This window comes from Dendrobates tinctorius, unplaced genomic scaffold, assembly GCF_039654945.1.
Source record: "Dendrobates tinctorius isolate UK_male_01 unplaced genomic scaffold, ASM3965494v1 ptg000243l, whole genome shotgun sequence".
Taxonomy (NCBI): Eukaryota; Metazoa; Chordata; class Amphibia; order Anura; family Dendrobatidae; genus Dendrobates; species Dendrobates tinctorius.
In genome coordinates, this window is record NW_027361910.1 from 16,845,455 (window position 1) to 16,865,778 (window position 20,324).

The following is a 20,324-nucleotide window of genomic DNA, read 5'->3' on the forward strand; positions in this document are numbered from 1 at the left end:
TTCCTTTTTTCTTCCACATTGCTTTAATTCCTGTGAAGCACATAAAGGGTTAATAAAGTTCTTGAATGTGGCTTTGAGCACTTTGAGGGGTGCAGTTTTTAAATTGGTGTAAATTTTGGACATTTTCTGTCACATAGTCTCTTCATATGTGAAGTGGTTTCTAAAAAAAATGCTTTTGTAAATTTTTGTTGGAAAAATGAGAAATTGCTGATCGCTTGTATCTTCACAACAAAAAATAACTATATTCCAAAAAATATGCTGATGTAAAGTAGACGAGTGGCAAATGTTATTTAATAACTAAGCTGTGTGGTATAACTCTATGGTTTAAGGGCATAAAATTTAAAAGTTTGAAAATTAAAAATTTTCATAAATAAATACAAATCATATCGACATCAATTTACCACTAGTAGAAAGTGCAACATATCACGGGAAAACAATTTCAGAATCACTGGGACTTGTTAAAACGTTTCTGAGTTATTACCTCATAAAGTGACACTGGTCAGAATTGAAAAAATTGGCCTGGTCAGGAAGGTGTAAACAGGCTTTGGGGTGAATGGGTTAGTTAATGCTGGATCTTAGCTGCCCTTTTAATTTGTAGACTGGGAGAGACATGTTTGATAAAAATTCAGTCAAATAAATGTGCTCCTTCTCATGGCTGATGGCCACACATGAATTGTCCAATTTATGCGCTGTGTACATTCATTTTTTTCCATATAGCAGTAATGCACTCCAAATTTCATATACAGTATTCAATGTTTAAATACAACTTAGCACTTACAGAGTGCTGCTGTATTATTTTAGTTGTAATTTAAAGGGGATCTGTCACCCCATTTATCGAGTATCAGCTGTGGCCACCGCCATCAGGGACTTTTCTACAGCATTCTGTAATGCTGTAGATAAGCCACCGATGTAACCTGAAAGATAAGAAAAAAGAGTTAGATTATACTTACCCCGGCGTTCGGTCCGGTCCGTTGGGTGTCGCCATCCCGTCCGGCGCCTCCCATCTTCATATGATGATGTCCTCCTCCTTGCTTCTCCCTCAGCTCCTGTGCATGCATACTTTATCTGCCCTGTTGAGGGCAAACCAGAGTACTGCAGTGCGCAGGAGCGGGACCTCTCTGACCTTTCCCGGCGCCTGTGCACTGCAGTACTCTGCCCTGCCCTCAATAGGGCAGAGAAAGTGTGCCTGCACAGGAGCCGAGGGAGAAGCAAGGCAGAGTGTTGTGAGTTCATTTTCCGGTCCACCAGTTGTGAGTTCTCTTTCCAGGCTCCCTCTGGTGGTAACTGGAGGTAGCGAGGCTGATTTAATCAGTAGAGATCTGCCACCTGATAATAAGGATGAGGATAGGACCTCAGGAATCTCAGACTGGATTTAAGACAGCCGACGCCCTAGTCTGGTGCTGGTGATTCCTCCTGGCTTTTCAGGTCCTGGTGTTCAGCTCTGCTCCAGTCATTTCAAGCTAAGTTTATCTGCTAATGTTCACACTTGATTTTGTTGGTCTATTCAGTTTTTTAGGTGGTCAGCCAGCCCCGGCTGGGGCTGTGCTGAATTTCCACTCTTATTTATCTGTATTTGCCAATTTGCTTTTTTGTCCCTTATTAGATTGGCCTCTTTTTGCTCTGTCTCAGAATATTTCAGAGTGCTGATATAGTGGGAGAAGTCTAGTGACTTCAGGGTTAATTTTACTATCAGAAGTGTTGGACATTATTTTTGTAGGGTTTTTGGCAGATTGCAGACAGTGTCTTTCCTTTCCTATCCTTTCTAGTTAGTTTGGGCCCCATCATTTGCTCAGCCTATTTTCCTGCCTGTGTTTGTGCTTTCATCTTGTTTCACCGTCAATACATGTGTGGGGGCTGTCTTTCCTTTGGGGTCTGCTCTGGGGCAGTTAGTTTTCCCCTTTTTTGCTTTAGGCTTATTTAGTCCTCCAGCTTTGACGAAGCGTCTAGGACCATCATAGGTACGCTCCATGGCTGCTGTTAGTTGTTGTGGTTAGGATCAGGGATCTGCAATCTGCATAGCTACCAACCTCTCTGGTTTTCTGTGACTTAGCTTGTTTAGTCTTTTCCTCCTCGGTGACCCATTCATAACAGCAGAGGACATCATCGTATGAAGATGGGAGGCGCCGGACCGAACTGCGACACCCACCACACCCGACCCAGTTCCCCGGTGAGTATAATATAACGTGTTTTTCTTATCTTTCAAGTTTTATCGTGGGCTTATCTACAGCATTACAGAATGCTGCAGATAAGCCCCTGATGGTGGTGCCGGCAGCATATAGGGCCAAAATGGGGTGACAGATTCCCTTTAATAATCTAATTTCCAAGTGGGTTTTTTTTACCTTAGAGACTTCTTGTATACTGATGACTAAAGTAGAAAAAAAGGTAAATATTCCTTTCTCCACTACATTTATATATAAAAAAAATACTTGCATTTTCAAAATTTGCATTTCTCCTAACAAAAGATAACTTTCTATTGATATATCCCTTGAAAAGACTGAAATTTGAAGCCAAAAGAGTACAGTGGAGGCTTATCTTCAAAAGTCTAAATCTGTAACATATAATCCCTGACTTCCAATAACAACGGGATTATTTTTAGTAACTCACACCTGGTTTAGCACTCACTAAGAGACATGAAGAGGATTTAATGTATTAAATATAGTAACAGCAAAAGCACTGTAGCACAGATCATTTTATTAAGGAGAACACACATGCCAAGAGAACAGTAAGCCCAACAACGTCTTTGCTCTTGGTCCATATACATTTCTATAACCCATAGGAATAAAGTAAAGAATGTTTAACAGAATTTGACAATGTATTGACATTTTGGTATTTCTGCTCAGTGTAAAATCAGTTTGTTTCACTTGGTCCAAATTGAACTCAGTTTTAGCTTCTAGATCACAGACATAGTCCTAATATCAAGTGGATAATGTCGATAGACATTGAGATTAGGGATTAGCGGACCCCTTGATGTTCGTGTTCGCCAGGTTCGACCAAACCTTTGTCCAACCTTCGGGTCGGGAACCTGAAGACAGAAGTCAATGGGGGCACTAACTTTGGTGCTGTAATAAGGCTGTAAAGTCTCTCTCACTACAAACTCCAAGTACAGAAATGGACCTCAGGGAGAAGTCCGTGTTAAGAGTTCAGCACCGGACAGTTTAGTATGAACCCCAAACTTTACAGTTCAGGTTCGCTCATCTCTAATTGAGATGCAAAAAAAATTATTTTGTATTATAGCTTTTGTTTCTTAATAATTTTATGAATAAAAAACAGAACTGGTTCTTAGAAGATGAATCAGCAAATATTTGCATGTATAACAGATAAAGACCAATTATTAGTGCACACTATCTAATAGAACATATTAAAGGGTAGTACCATTACACTCATATTGATTACCTATCTTGATAAGAAGTCATCAGTATCAGATTGTGGGGGGCCAATACGTTTTTTTAAAGGGAACAAGACAGTTGATTCATGCTGCCTCAGGGGGACTGTGGTAGGCCGGGTTTCTAGCTGGTCCCCCTACAATCTTCGGTGGTTTGGGGCCCTCCAGGGCAGCATTAAAAAATTAGAGTCCAGCTTTGTCATTTCTGCCAAGTATATTTTACTGTGAAACCCTAAGATGTTTTAGAGAAAACATACATTTAAAAACAGGAGGGGTAATCACAGCTCGGGTGACAAGTCCAAGATGACTGTCCCCAGTGGCTTCTTGCCGTCCCTAAAAATCTTCAGTAACATGTCTCTCCCTATGTATGTGTCTGGATAGAGAGAGATGTGTCGTTCAAGTGGAATAAGATGACCAAAAGTCGTTATGGACTTAGACCAGACACCCAAGTCATATGGTCACTGGACTGTTTTTACATGTATGTCTACTTTAAAATGCCACAGCAATTCAGAGTAAAACATATTTGGCTGAAATGACAGAGCTCAGCTTTCATTTATGCAGTCCGTGACTCGGGCAGAATGAATCAGCTGTTATGTATGCTATAAAGAGCTCAGGCTAATAGTCACAGGTACCTACTCACCTTTTATTAACAGACACTGGAATTCTCCAGCCTTTGATCTGGCTCAATTCAGTATCAGATATTTCGATTTGCAGAGGAAGTCGTGGAGCCCAGACTGTAACTTCTAGCTGGGTGGTTATGTGCTGGTATGTGAAATTTACGATAGTGTCCACTTTACTCTTCATTTCTTTGCCATTTACAAAGACTGAGTCACATTTGTCAGAAACCTGAATAAAAAAAAATCCAGTATTTAGCATACAGATGACAAGTATCTGAGAAACAATAAAAGGATTATAAAAAAAGGATATGTCACCAGTTTTCAAAATATATACTGCATGTATTACTAAAAGTGTTGTCCAGTACTCGGACAACCCCTCCTCAATCACCTTATTCTTCCATAAAAATTAATATCATCTAGCTCCATTCTAGCAACATCGACATTTGATCTCTCAGGGCTCACATGATGTTCTTATGTCACTTCGAGCCCTGAAATTAATCTGCCGGCCACTAATGGGGCATTTCCCTCTCACTTACTTCTTGATATCAGTTTCAAATGAAGGAAGAGCTGTGTCTAGTCTCTGATCTCTTCCGGATGTCAGTTACATCTGAAGGAACAGAGAGTGAAGCGGCCCATTAGGGGCTGCTGATTGTTATATGATGGGAACTGGGAACACTACAACCAATGTCATGTGAGCCCCGAGGACCCACCACCAATGTCGCGGGAATGGCATAGGCAGTGAGTATTGGTTGTTATTATTTCATGTGGGGGAATATAGTGATTTAGATGGTTTTGTCAAAGTAGTGGATGACCCAATTAAATAAATTGTTTTTTAGACCTGATCAGTCTGGTGTAATAACTCTGAATACCCATGTAAACATGACGGCATAATCCTTTTAAATAAACTTACATGTGTTTCTCTTCATTACACCATCACATACGGAATATATTCAAAGTTATTTTTTATATGCAGGTATAATCCACCTGCCCTATTTATTATAATAGGTCAGAGATTAGAGATAGGCAACCCGGACAGTAAAGTTCGGCGTCCATACCGAACACTTACTGTTCGGGCACGGCCACCAAACATGGACTTCACCAGGAATACTGGGTGTATGTCCCGGTGTCATGTGCACGACAGCGCATCAAACACAGCTTCGGATCGGCGGTAAAATTATCACCGCCGGTCAGAGAGCTGCGGATCCCACGCTGTCAAAAGACAGCATGAGCCCGCAGCTACCGCTCCCGCTTCCATCAGCCAACGCCTGCTGCCACTAATAACAGTGAAAGCAGGAGCGGTTGATGGGAGTATTCATCAGCCGGCTCCTGCGCTGTAAATAAGTAAAAAAAGAAATGGCGTTGGTTCCCCTGTATTTGTCACCTTTGCATCAAGCCCACAGATTACTAATGGAGAGGTGTCTATAAGATGCCTATCCATTAATAATCTTATAGTTATATGGTAAATAAAGATACAGCCAGAATAAAGTATTTTATTTGAAATAAAACAAAACACACTTTTACTTTTTTATTTAAAATAACAAAGACAGTTATACTCACCTAACACCTACTGTAATTCCACTGAATCCCTAGTCTCCTTTAATAAAACAAAAATAAAAAATAACAATATCCCTCACATGTTCGTTGTTCTGTCCCATGCCATAATTCATTTCTGGGTGATAAAGTTTTAAACATGGATGGTGCCAAGATGAAACCATCCAGGCTGAGAACCACTGGTGACTGAACTTCTGCAGCCTCAGTGACTAGCGGTGACATCATCGAGGATACTTCCAGTCACTGTCGCTGCTTTCCAAGCCAGGCTAAACTGCGGTGACCTCAGTGAGATCGTCACTAGCACCGTGAGAAAGTCTCATGGTCCTTAGGTGAGTACACCTCAGTTCAAATTCACCGCAATGAAATTCTCCCGGTGAACTGCGGTGAACTCGCCTCTGCAGTGAGATATCTCACGTTGCTATCGGGGATCTCACCGAGGCCAGCACAGTTCAGCCTGGCTGGGAACACAGCCTCATTGACAGGAGATGACCTCGATGACATCACTTACTAGTGACTGAGGCTGCGCTCACAGCAGCTCAGTCACCAGTGGTTCTCAGCCTGGATGGTCACATCTTGGCACCATCTAGGTTGAAAACTGTTTATTCCCCCAGACATGGATTATGGCATGGGAAAGAACGATGGACAGATGAGTGATATTGTTGTTTTTATTTTTGCCTTATTATAGAATATGAAGGATTCAGTTGAATTGGGCATTAGGTGAATATAACTGTGTTTTTTTTAAATAAAAAAGTAAAAGTTTTGTTTTATTTAAAATAAAAGACTTTATTCTGGCTGTGTCTTTATTTACCATATAACTATAGGATTAGTAATGGATAGGTGTCTTATAGACCCCTCCCCATTAGTAATTTGGGGGCTTGATGTCACTGGACAATACAAAGGTGACATCAACCCCACAAATATGAACCTCACTTGCCACGACTACAGGGCAAGTGGGAAGAGCCGGGCAAAGTGCCAGAAATGGTGCATCTAATAGATGCGCCTTTCCTGGGCAGCTAGGGGCTGCTATTTTTAGGCTGGGGGGCCAATATTCATGGTCCTTATCAGCCTGGGAATACCAGCCCCCAGCTGTCTCCCTGTTTAGCATCCCCGACTTGTACCAGCACATGTCCAGGAACATCAGTCACACCGAGTCACACCTTGGCACGGCGCATGTGTTGGCGATGCCGAGGATTGCTGGTCATACTTCTATGAGAGTTTCCTGCACCACCTACACACCATCCTGCTCTTGCTCATTCTCCATCCCCGATGTGCTATCTTAGAGTGCGTCATCCACATCATTCAGAAGCTGGAAGCTCTGCAGCACTGCAGTACTGCCTCAGTGAAGTGACAACAGGCTCTGTTGAAGCTTATTTGTCCAGGAAACAAACTAAACACCGCAGCAAAGTTACTTAAAGAAATAACAGTCCTGACAGGTCTTTGGTTTTTGCGCTGAACCTCCAACCTGCATGGTCGTGTATGATAATGGGCATAACCTAGTAGTGTCTGTGATGTTTGGCTAACTCTCACACATACCATGCTTGGCACATGTGCTCAACTTGGTAGTTCAGCAGTTTCTGAAAACATAGCCAGATTTTCCAGAGGCTCTGGTCAAGTTGCGCCCATTTATGCAAGTCGACTACAGCTACTGCCACTCTGGCAGTGCTGCAGCAGCGCATGCAAGTGCCAGCTCACTGACTGGCGTGTGATATCACCACATGCTGGAACTCCACAGTGCGCATGCTGGCAAGACTTTGTGAGTAGAAGAGACCACTGGTTGAGTACCAGCTCCACCACGCACATTGGCATTCTGGTCAACCTCCGCATAAAACAACTGAAGAGTGGGCATGGTTGTCTGACAATTGTGTGGTTTTCCATGACTTTGAGGACTCTACAAAGATGATGAGCAGCAATCATGCCATAGTCAGCACAACTATTCTGCTTCTGTACCTACAAAACAGTCATTGTCCATAATTAAACATGAAGATTTGCATGCGAAGCAGATGTGAATGGAGAAATACATAACAGAGAGATTTCAGCTAGCCAATCCTCATCTCATCTGCTCAGCGTGGATTGGGTAATAATGAGGATGTGGATGCTGGGGAGGAGGAAGAGGAGGAACAGGAGCAGGTAGCTAGCGCAACACAGGCTAATAGCCACACAACCTTCATCCCGTCTCTCCTACGTGGATGGGCTGAGGATGGGAATGAGGAAGATAAGAGAGAGGAGGAAATGGAGAATGGTCATCATGGTGGAGACAGGGAAGTGTTTGGTTGTATGGAGCTTGGCACATATGGCTGACTTTATGTACTGCTGTCTTTCCCATGACCCTCACATTACAATCATATTGGCCAAAAAAAGAGTACTGGTTGTTCGCTCTCCTAGACCCACACTACAAGGAAAAATTTGCATCTCTTCTTCCTGAAGTGGACAGGTCTTCTAAAATGGTGCTATACCAGAGGACTAGAGATGGGCAAACTCGAACAGTAAAGTTCAGCATCTGTACTGAACATCTACTGTTCAGGCACAGACACCGAACACGGACTTCACCAGGAAGTCAGTGTTACTGTTCGGGTACAGCTGCCCGAACACCTGGTGTTTGCCATACTTTTATGTACATGACAACGCAGCAAATAACACTTTTGATTGGTGGTGAAATCATCCCTCCCGGCCAGATAGCTGAGGTTCCCACGCTGTCAAAAGACAGCGTGTGCATTCAGTTGTGATCGGAGGTATAAAGTTTACCTCCGGTCACTGGCGTCAGCTGATGGGACTACAGCTCCCATCAACTGATTCCTGCTGCCGCTAATAACAATGAGAACATGAGCGTCTGATGGGTGTATTCATTAGCTGGCTCCTGCGCTGTAAATAAATAATTTAAAAAAAAAAACCGTCGTGGGTCCCCCTGGATTTTTAATAACCAGCCAGGCAAAACTCCCAGCTGGGGCTGCAACCCTCATCAAGAATAGAGGGGGCCCCATGCCGTATTTCTTAATAAAGCGACATGGGGTCCCCCCATTTTTGACAACCAGCCTTGCTAAAACAGACAGAAGTGGGCTGGTATGGGCCATGGATATTTGCCCCACGGCCTAAAAAAGCAGCCAGCAGCTATCCAAAAAAGGCACATGTATTAGATGCGCCAATTCTGGCACTTTGCCCAACTCTTCCCACTTGCCCTGCAGTGGTAGCAAGTGCGGTTAATATTTGTGGGGTTGATGTCACCTTTGTATTGTCCAGTGACATCAAGCCCATGGCTTAGTAATGGAGAGGTGTCTATAAGACACCCATCCATTACTAATCCTACAGTTATATGGTAAATAAAGACAAAGCCAGAATAAAGCCCTTTTTTAGAAATAAGACTAAACACAGTTTTCCATTTTATTTAAAAATAACAAGCACAGTTATACTCACCTAATTCCACCGAAGCCCTTGTTCTCCTGTAATAAAACTAAAATAAAAAAACAACATTATACCATACCTGTCTGTCATTCTGTCCCATGCCGTAATCCACGTCTTTGATGTAAACAGTTTTCAACCTGGACGGCGCCAAGATGCGACTGTCCAAGCTGAGAACAATTGGGGAATGAGCTGCTGCGAGGTCAGCGTCAGTGACCGTTAGTGAAGTCATCAAGGTTACCTCTGGTCATGGAGGCTGCGTTATCAGCTGGTCTGAACTGCCGTGACCTCGGTGAGATAGCAGCATGACAGTTTATACTTTACACCTCCGATCACAGCTGAGTGCTCATGCTATCTTTTGACAGCATGGGAATTGCGGCTCTCTGACAGGTGGAAATGATTTCACCGCCGATCAGAAGCGGTGTTTGCTGTGCTGCCATGCACATGACAGCATGGCCAACATTGGATGTTTGCGCCCCCCATTCAAGTGAATGGGGTCTGGGTTTGGGTTAGGGTACTGTTCTAGCACCTACACATGATCTTTTTGCAACTGTTTTGCTGAACCCGCCAGACCCGAACATCCAGGAGTCCGCTCATCTCTACAGAAGACCATTGAGGAAAATGTGACAAAAGAATTCCCATCAGACAATGCTAGCGACAGGGGGCAAGCTTCCTTGCCCAATCAAGGAGGAGAGGCGAGGGAGAAACACAGCAGAGGCAGGGGAACACTGTCAAAGGCATGGGCTAATTTCATGACACCAGCCCAGTGCTCAAGGCCTGATGACCGGGTATTTTTGACAAGGAGGGAAAAGTTTTCAAAGATGGTTAAGCAATAACTGGCCAACTAATCCTTTATTCCTGCGTTTTTCAACTACTGGGTCTCAAAGCTGGACACTTGGCATGAGCTGTCCCTCTATGCATTGGAGGTGTTGTGCTGCCCTGCCACTAGTGTCTTGTCTGAGCAGGTTTTTAGTGCCTCCCGGGGGGAGTCAAACAGTCGAGCACTTACGCCTCTCAACAGAGAAAGCAGACAGGCTCACTCTCATAACAATAAATAGAGCCTGGATTAGCCCACACTTTTCCACACCCCCAGATGAAAGAAGCACATAAAGACTTTGTAAGGATGGAGTCACACTAAACGTATGAAAAATCGGTCCAATTCTCCCTGCCAAGAGTCACATGGGTGTAATGTAAGTGTCATGCGAGAGTAATCCAATTTTTCACACCTAGCATTAGAGATCAGCAAACATCATTGGCTCCCTCCTTATTCAGCAAGCTATAGCGCTTACTGAAGAAGCTACATCGGGAACCCGGATACCTGGAGCGCTCCCGATAATCAGCTGTTCGGTGCCGCAGCTGCATATGTCATGGCTGTGTGACAGTCACAACCCACAGGTTCTCCATACAGGTTTTGCGACTGTCACACAACCGCGACACATGCAGCTGCAGCGCTGAATAGCTGATTATCGGAATTATCGGGAGCGCTCCAGGTATCCGGGTTAACAATGCAGCCTCTTCGCTAAGAGCAATAGCTTGCCGAATAAGGAAGGAGCCGACGATGTTCACTCATCTCTACCTAGCATCTGATTTATATCCGAATGCAGTGTGATTGCTATCCGATTGCAATGCAATACTATTACATAGAGCAATTCTCTAAGCCATTTACACATTGTGTTCAAAGGAAATATTCTTCAAAACACACACACATCTCTCTCTCTCTCTCTCTCTATATATATATATATATATATATTTACAAGTGCTGCCCATTTTGTGGGATTGTCAATACAACCCTCTTCTCCCACACTTGACACATTGATAGCAACACTGGAGAAGAAAAGCTGGCACAGGCTTCCAGTATCCGTTGTTTCAGATGCTGCACATCTCATAGCTTCACAGCATAGACATGCCCACTCTGTATATCTATATCTACATATATATGTATATGTAGATATAGATATACAGAGTGGGCATGTCTATGCTGTGAAGCTATGAGATGTGCAGCATCTGAAACAACGGATACTGGAAGCCTGTGCTAGCTTTTCTTCTCCAGTGTTGCTATCAATGTGTCAAGAGTGGGAGAAGAGAGTTGCATTGACAATCCCACAAAATGGGCAGCACTTTGAACACATTTTATAAGTGGTCATAAACTTGTAAATAACTCATGAAACAATAACGTTATGTAATAACCAAGCACACCATTGTTTTTCTTGTGAAATTCTCAATGAATTTGATGTGTCACATGACCCTCTTCCCATTGAAAAAATAAAGCTGGATTCCAAATGGCCGACTTCAAAATGGCCACCATGGTCATCACTCATCTTGAAAAGTTTCCCCCTCCCATATACTAATGTGCCACAAACAGGAAGTTGATATCACCAACCATTCCCATTTTATTTATGTGTATTCATATAAATGGCCCACACTGTATATATATAATAAATAGATAATGCAAAGATAGACAGAAGAAAAGCCGGCATTTCATGTGCCACATACAGTAAAACAACAGAGTGACAGTTTAGACTAAAATAGATATATACACATAGGATAGGTAGATATAAAGATGTCAGTGACACAAACATATACATATCTATATATATTACATAGATAGAAGAAAAGCCAGCAATTCAGCAGCCGCAGAAAAGGCGCATCTCTAAGATGTGCCAATTCTGGCAATTTGCCTCGCTCTTCCCACTTGCCCTGAAGCAGTGGCAAGTGGGGTGATGGCTGGGAGGGTTGATGTCACCTTTGTATTGTCAGGTGACATCAAGCCCCGATGTTAGTAATGGAGAGGGGTCATTAAGATGCCTCTATTACTAACCCCATAGTGATATTGCATAAAAACACACACACAGAAAAAAAGTACTATAATTGAAAGAATGACACAGACTCCTTTAATTAATATTAATTAAACCAAACTTTTGACTTCGCCCATTCCACGAATGCCATTGTCTTCTGCAATAGAGTTAAAAAAAAGTGTGTGCTCTATGTCTCCCTGTGAACATGAGACAGTTCTCCTGTTCATGGTACCATCAGACAGGTCCTGGGAGTTCACAGCCAATTAACTCACTTCACCTTTCTGACGCCAGCATGAGCGCTGTAGGAAAATTTCCCACCATGCTCGCACTGACATCACATAGGTAAAGTGAGTTCATTGGCGGTGAACTCCCAGAACATGTCTGATCGCACTGTAAGCAGGAGACCTTTCTTACCCTTGCATTGCCATCAGAGAATAGGAGTTCACAGGGTGAAACTGTGCACACACTGCTCAGTGTCTCAGCTGGATGGTAGGCTGTATAGTCACATCATGCAACTATGCAGTCTGCTATCTACATGAAAGAGAGCTAGAACCATCATGGGACAAATGGATTAAAAGCATCTCTACTGAAAGGTGAGCAATATTGTTGTTTGTTTTTTAACTCTTTTGCAGACGACAATGGAGTCGGTGGAATAGGCGAGGTCATAAGTATGGTTTAATTAAGATTTATTAAAGGAGTCTGTGTCATTCTTTCAATTAAAGGACTTTTTTCTGTGTGTTTTTATACAATATGACTATGGGGTTAGTAATTGGACGTCTTGTTGATGCCTCTCCATTACTAACCTCGGAGCTTTATGTCACCTGACAATTCAAAAGTGACATCAACTCCCTCAACCTTCACCCCACTTGCCACCACTACAGGGCAAGTGGGAAAAGCAGGGTTAAGTGCCAGAATTGGCACATCTTAGAGATACTCCTTTTCTGGGGCATCTGAGAGCAGATGTTTTTAGCCTGGAGGGGGCAGTATCCATGGCCTCTTCCTAGGCCATTAATATCAGCTCTCAGCTGTCTGCTTAGCCTTTGCTGGTTATTAATTATAGGAGGACCCTATGTCATTTTTTTAGGGTTCCCCATATTAATAGCCAGTAAAGGCTAAGTATACAATTATGAGCTGATATTAAAAGCCTGGGAAGCTCCATGGGTATTACCCCCTTCCTAGACTATAAACATCATCCCCCAGTCGTCAACTTTCCCTCTGCTGATTAGGAAAATTAAGCGGGAGCTCACACCATTTTTCCTGAAAAATTATCTTTTATTAATTAAATACATGTACAGTAAGCTGCACACACTGTACTAATTGTATATATATTACTGACATCTATATATCTACCTATTCTATATGTATTTACTGTATGTAATCCCTCCATTCTATGCCGTCGGCTTCTGCTGTGATTTTACACTACACGGCTGCTGAATTGTCGGCTTTTCGTTTATCTATGTATGCTATATATATATATATATATATATATATACCTACAGTGGGGAAAAATAAGTATTTGATCCCTTGCTGATTTTGTAAGTTTGCCCACTGACAAAGACATAAACAGTCTATAATTTTAAAGGTAGGTTAATTATAACATTGAGAGCTAGAATATCAAAAATAAAATCCAGATAATCACATTGTATAACGTATATAAATTTATTTGCATTTTGCAGGGAGAAATAATTATTGATCCCATACCTACCATTAAGAGTTCTGGCTCCTACAGACCAGCTAGACGCTCTTAATCAACTCAAAAATGAAAGGGAACAGCATCCAGTCCAGGTGAAAAAAACAAAAGTCGATCTTTATTTTGCCATATTGCAACGTCTTCAACATTAAGGTCTTTTTCAAGCATAAAACAACATGAAACATGGCAGCCTTATATAGTGTGGAGACATGTGTGCTATATTTTATTTTTTCACCTAGACTGTATGCTGTTCCCTTTTATTTTTGGTATGTATTTTTCAGTTGGGTTCAGTGGACTCTGAACATGCATCTCTATCTTTGAAGTTCTGTCAGCTGCTGCTTTGTTCCTAATCAACTCGTTACATGCATTAAAGACAGCTGTTTTCTCACATACTACTCAGCCGTATTTTATGGTAGTGTGACTCCAGCCTAATAATATTTTAATTAGGTCTGCCAGTTGTTGCCTTTTAGAGATCTATGGATGACCTTCCTTATAATTTCTGCCTGGTTTGGAGAAATTTTGTAGAGAAATTTCAGGATTAGATTACTCATCCAAAGAGTATTACATGCTTCCGTCACATTTTGGTGGTATGAAACAGTACAAAAAAGCATTTGAAAATTTTGCTTGTTTGTTCACATTTCTTATTCATACACTATTCCGTGTTCTGGGGTATGTTTTTGTGATATATAAGACTCAAAATAAAATTTTTAAAAATTTTGCTAGGTTACATTTCTCAGCATTTCTCATGTGCACTCAATTCAATCAAAGACACATGCAAAAATGCACCAAAAACGTGCGTTTTTGCAGCTGCGTTTTTCCTTTTGCAACAATTTTACTCGAGTGCACATACCCTTATTGGTATTACATTGCTCACCTATAGACTATTCCATTGTCTGGAGTTTAAAAAGTGAATAGCCTTTATGAGTCTAGAAGTACCAATACGTGACAACTTGAACAAAAATGTGTATGAAGCTCTTCTTTATGTTTAACCCCTTTCTGACATCAGACGTACTATTCCGTCCTTGGGACCCGGGCCCCTATGCCCATGGACGGGATAGTACGTCTAGCGTGATCAGCGGCGCCCACGTGGTGATTATCACAGCTGACACCTGGCACTATGTGTCAGGGGCGGTCACGGACCGCCCCCGACACATTAACCCCTTGCACACCGCGATCAAACACGATCGCGGTGTACCAGGAGTTAAAGGGAAGCATCGGCAGGGAGGGGGCTCCCTCCGTGCTTCCCTGAGCCCCCCACAGCAGCGCAATGTGCAGCGCAGCTGGCTTCCTCAGTGCCTGCAAAGCAGTGATCTGTGATGTGACAGATCAGCGATCTGTCACAGGACAGTGATGTCCCACCTGAGACAACCTAATAAAGTTAAAAAAAAAATTGTAAAAATAATTTTAAAAAAATCGCTAAATAAATTAAAAAAAAAATATTCCCTAATAAATTCATTTTTTGGAAAAAAAACAAACAATAAAAGTACACATATTTGGTATTGCCGCGTCCGTAATGACCTGCCCTATAAAACTGACCCATTAGTTAACCCCTTTAGTGAACCCCTTAAAAAATAAAAATAAAAAACGAAGCAAAAAATAATGATTTATTATCATACCGCCGAACAAAAAGTGCAATAACACGCGATCAAAAAGACGCATATAAATATCCATGGTAACACTGAAAATGTCATCTTGTCCCACAAAAAACGAGCTGCCACACAGCATCATAAGTGAAAAAATAAAAAAGTTACAGCTCGCAGAATAAAGTGATGCAAAAATAATTATTTTTTATATAAAATTGTTTTTATTGCATAAAAGCGCCAAAACATAAAAAAAGACATAAATGAGGTATCGCTGTAACCGTACTGACCCGAAGAATAAAACTGCTTTATCAATTTTACCGCACATGGAACGGTATAAAGGCACCCCCCAAAAGAAATTCATGAAACGTTGGTTTTTGTTCATTCTGCGTCCCAAAAATCGGAATAAAAATCGATCAAAAAATGTCACGTGCCCGAACATTGTACCAATAAAAACATCAACTCGTCCCACAAAAAATAAGACCTCACATAACTCAGTGGGTCAAAATACGGAAAAATTATAGCGCTCAATATGTGGTGATGCAAAAACTATTTTTACAATAAAAAGCGTCTTTTAGCGTGTGACAGCTGCCAAATATAAAAACTACCATAAATAGTAAATCAAACCCCCCCATTATCACCCCCTTAGTTAGGGAAAAATAATAAAATTAAAAAAATGTATTTATTTCCATTTTCCCATTAGGGTTAGGGCTAGGGCTAGGGTTAGGGCTAGGGCTAGGGTTAGGGCTGAGCTAGGGTTAGGGGTGTGTTGGGGTTAGGGTTGGAGTTAGAATTGGGGGGTTTCCACTGTTTGGGCACATCAGGTGCTCTCCAGACACAACATGGCATCTGATCTCAATTCCAGCCAATTCTGCATTGAAAAAGTCAAATGGTGCTCCTTCCCTTCCAAGCTCTGCCATGCGCCCAAACAGTGTTTTACCCCCACATATGGAGTATCAGCCTACTCAGGACAAATTGGAAAACAACTTTTGGGGTCCTATTTCTCCTGTTGCCCTTAGGAAAATAAAAAAATTGGGGGCAAAAATATCATTTTTGTGGGAAAAAATATGATTTTTTTATTTTCACGCTCGGGCATTATAAACTTCTGTGAAGCCCTTTGGGGTTCAAAGTGCTCACCACACATCTAGAAAAGTTCCTTAGGGGGTCTAGTTTCCAAAATGGTGTCATTTGTGGGGGGTTTCCACTGTTTAGGTACATCACGGGCTCTCCAAAGGCAACATGACACCCGCAGAGCATTCCATATAAGTCTGCATTCCAAAACGTCACTACTTCCCTTCCGAGCCCCGACGTGGGCCCATACAGTAGTTTTCTCCCACATATGGGGTATCCTTGTACTCAGGACAAATTGGACAACAACTTTTGGGGTCCATTTTCTCCTGGTACCCTTGGGAAAATAAAAAAATGGGGACTAAATGATCATGTTTGTGGGAAAAAATACGATTTTTTTTATTTTCAAATATAAACTTCTGTGAAGCACTGGGGGAGTTCAAAGTGCTCACCACACATCTAGATAAGTTCCTTAGGGAGTCTAGTTTCCAAAATGGGGTCACTTGTGGGGGGATTCCACTGTTTAGGTACATCAGGGGCTTTCCAAACGCAACATGGTGTCCGATCTCTATTCCAGCCAAAAATGTCAAATGGCGCTGCTTCCCTTCCAAGCTCTGCCATGCGCCCAAATAGTGGTTTACCCCCACATATGGGGTATCAGTGTACTCAGGACAAATTGCACAATAACTTTTAGGATCCTGTTACCCTTGGTAAAGTAAGAATTGAGGGTGAAAAGATCATTTTTGTGGAAAAAATATGATTTTATATTTGTACGGCTGTACGTTATAAACTTCTGTGAAGCCCTTGGGGGTTCAAAGTTCTCACCACATAGTTCCTTGGGGGGGTCTAGTTTCCAAAATGGGGTCTCCACTGTTTAGGCTCATCAGGGGCTCTCCAAACGTGACATGGCGTCCGATCAGAATTCCAGCCAATTTTGCATTGAAAAAGTCAAACGGCGCTCCTTCCCTTCTGAGCTCTGCCATGCGCCGAAACTGTGGTTCCCCCCCACATATCAGGTATCAGCTTACTCAGGACGAATTGCACAATAAGGCTAAGTTCACACGTAGCGGAACTCTTGCGGAAATTACCGCGAGAATTCCGGAATTCCATTCCGCGGGAAAATCGCATTTTAAATTCCCGCGATTTTCCCACGGAAAAACTAGCATTTTGCAAACGTAATTAGCTTGCAAAATGCTAGCGTTTTCCAAGCGATCTGTAGCATCGATTGGAGAACTGATTGACAGGTTGGTCACACTCGTCAAACAGTGTTTGACAAGTGTGACCAACTTTTTACTACTGAGGCCGCCTATGCAGCATCAGTAGTAAAAGATAAAATGTAAAAAAAAATAAAAAATGGTGTTATTCTTACCTTCCGAAGTCCCGCGCAGTCGTTCCCAGTAATCCTTTGTGAAAATGCCCGTGATGACGTACGTTCTCGCGGGATAGTGACGTCTCGCGGTTATTCGCGATGACGTCGCGCGAATGACCGCTAGACTTTGCGATCCCGCGAGAACGGACGCCATCTCGGGCATTTTCACAAAGGATTACTGGGAATGAGAGCGTGGAGAGAGGCGGGAAGGCTGCGCGGGACGTCGGAAGGTAAGAATAACAATATTTTTTATTTTAAATTCTATTTTTAACAGGGATATGGTACCCAAAGCCCGGAGGACAGTCTCCTCTCCTCCGGACCGTGGGTACCATCCGCAATTGTTCTGCTTACTTTTCGCATGGTGTGGAAAGTAAGCGGAACAATGCATTCCTATGGGTGCGGGATCGCCGCAATTCCGCAAAATTAATGAGCATGCTGCGGTTTTTACCGCAAAGCGATTCCGCCGCGGTAAAAACTGCAGCTTTAGCACAGCATTGCGGAATCCCATAGAAATGCATGGAATGCTTAGTTTTCGTGGCAAAATCGCGCGGTTAAAACCGCCGCGGAAACGCGAAAAAAATGCAACGTGTGATCTCAGCCTTACTTTTCCAGTCCAATTTCTCCTTTTACCCTTGGTAAAATAAAAAAAATTGAACCTGAAATATTTTTTTTGTGAAAAAAAGTTAAATGTTCATTTTTTTTTAAATATTCAAAAAATTCCTATGAAGCACCTGAAGGGTTAATAAACTTCTTGAATGTGGTTTTGAGCACCTTGAGGGGTGCAGTTTTTAGAATGGTGTCACTTTTGGGTATTTTCTATCATATAGACCCCTCAAAGTGGCTTCAAATGTGATGTGGTCCGTAATAATAAAATGGTGTTGTAAAAATGAGAAATCGCTGGTCAACTTTTAACCCTTATAACTTCCTAACAAAAAAAAATTTTGGTTCCAAAATTGTGCTGATGTAAAGTAAACATGTGGGATATGTTACTTATTAAGTTTTTTGTGTGCTGTATCTCTGTGATTTAAGGGCATAAAAATTCAAAGTTGGAAAATGGCGAAATTTTCAAAATTTTCGCCAAATTTCCATTTTTTTCACAAATAAACGTAAATTACATGAATTAAATTTTACCACTAACATGAAGTACAATATGTCACGAGAAAACAATGTCAGAATCACCAGGATCCATGGAAGCGTTTCAGAGTTATTATCTCATAAAGGGACAGTGGTAAGAATTGTAAAAATTGTCCCGGTCATGAACGTGCAAACCACCCTTGGGGCTCAAGGGGTTAATATAGGGTGTATCTGAGTCCCTAATTTTTGGCAGTTCTTGCTTCCTTCATGAATTACACTGAAATTTCCTATTTTTACTGTCCCCCAGACCTGTTTATAGGGTTTGTCAGAAAAAAGCTCCCATTATACTCTTTACTCGAAACGAGTATCCGCATGTTAGGAATTGCTTGGTTCGAGCAACGAGCACCCAAGCATTTTAGTGTTCACTCATTTCTAAAAGCTGCCACAGTCTTCTTTAACTGAGGAATGGAAAAGATAAAGCTATTTTTACAGGGAATGCTTCACACAAGGAGTGAAATCCAAGGGAGGAAGAAGATCAAATAAAAATAACACATCTCTTGAAAATCATATTTGGCATTTGATGATATAAATAATGATTCAATTATTTTCATACAAGTCTGATATCATACAATAGGATTTTTATTATTTTCTTAAAATTAAAAGGCGTTCTTTATGGATCTGTGCTAGGAACAGTGAGAAGGTATAGAAAAAGCTACAATATTCTCAATGGCTCTTGTATTTTTATTTTTGAACAAAAGAATGCATGCACAGTACAAAGTGATCTTGTGGGCCGGGGAAAAACCCATTTTACAATGTCATCTTAGAAGCCTGGCAGGTCGCTTGTTGCTGGCAGAAAGTATCGTGTTATTATTTTAATCATCAACTATTTCCAACTTAAAGAAAGGAACAAGGTGCTAGCTGAGAGCTAGAAACACAGTGCCACAGTCTGTCATTTTATACTACCCACCTTCCACTACAGAGAGTCCTATTTGTGAATACATAGTACAGTATATATTATTTTCAATTACTTCAATATTATATTGAGTACAAATAGTAACAACTAACAATGAGTACCATATAATAAAATGCTACTGCCTCATCATGTCAATTAAAATATATAAAGAACTGCCACAATATTTTGTAAGGGAAACTCAGAAAGTATAGCTCACTGATTATTGTAATAGTACACAACCCAAAAGCACGATTGATCCACCCCCATGAATAATGGTTGTCGAGATGTTTTTTTTCCTAATATTCCTAAAATTCTCTGCTATTTTCTCCACCCATAACTTTGATCATTGTGGCCAAAAAGTTCTAATTTAACTGGACTTGTTCTAAAAATGCATCAAGCTTGTTTAGATGTTCTTTTGCATACTTCTGACACTAAATTTTATAGTGAGAATGCAGGAGAGGTTTTCTTCTGATGACTCTTCCATGAAGGTCATATTTGTACAGGTGTCTCTGAAAAGTAGAACAATGCACCACAGTTCCATGGTCTGCTAATTCTTTCTGAAGGTCTTTTGCAGTCAAGCAGTGGTTTTGATTTGCCTCTCTAGCATCCTACGATCAGCCTTCACAAAATTTGACTTGGTCTTCCAGACCTTATCTTGACCTCTACTGTTCCTATTAACAAACATTTCTGAATTACATTTTGAACTGAGGAAAGGGAACTTGAAAACACTTTTCTATCTTTTTATAGAGTTTTCCTGCTTTGTGGACCTCCACTGTTTTCATTATCTGAGATCTAGGCAGCTGCTTAGCAAATCCCATGGCTGAGGTTTTTATCAAAAGGTTGGAGGAGGCTG

General features: G+C 41.6%; 1 protein-coding gene across 1 annotated transcript in view; it reads right to left on the minus strand.

The window, feature by feature from the left end:
• TMEM132B (transmembrane protein 132B) overlaps window positions 1-20,324 on the minus strand; it is a 1,036,733-nt gene that overhangs the window by 57,833 nt on the left and 958,576 nt on the right. The window contains exon 6 of the mRNA XM_073557086.1: window positions 4,023-4,228. Within this exon, the coding sequence (XP_073413187.1) occupies window positions 4,023-4,228 (206 nt within the window). The remainder of the gene's footprint in view (window positions 1-4,022; window positions 4,229-20,324) is intronic.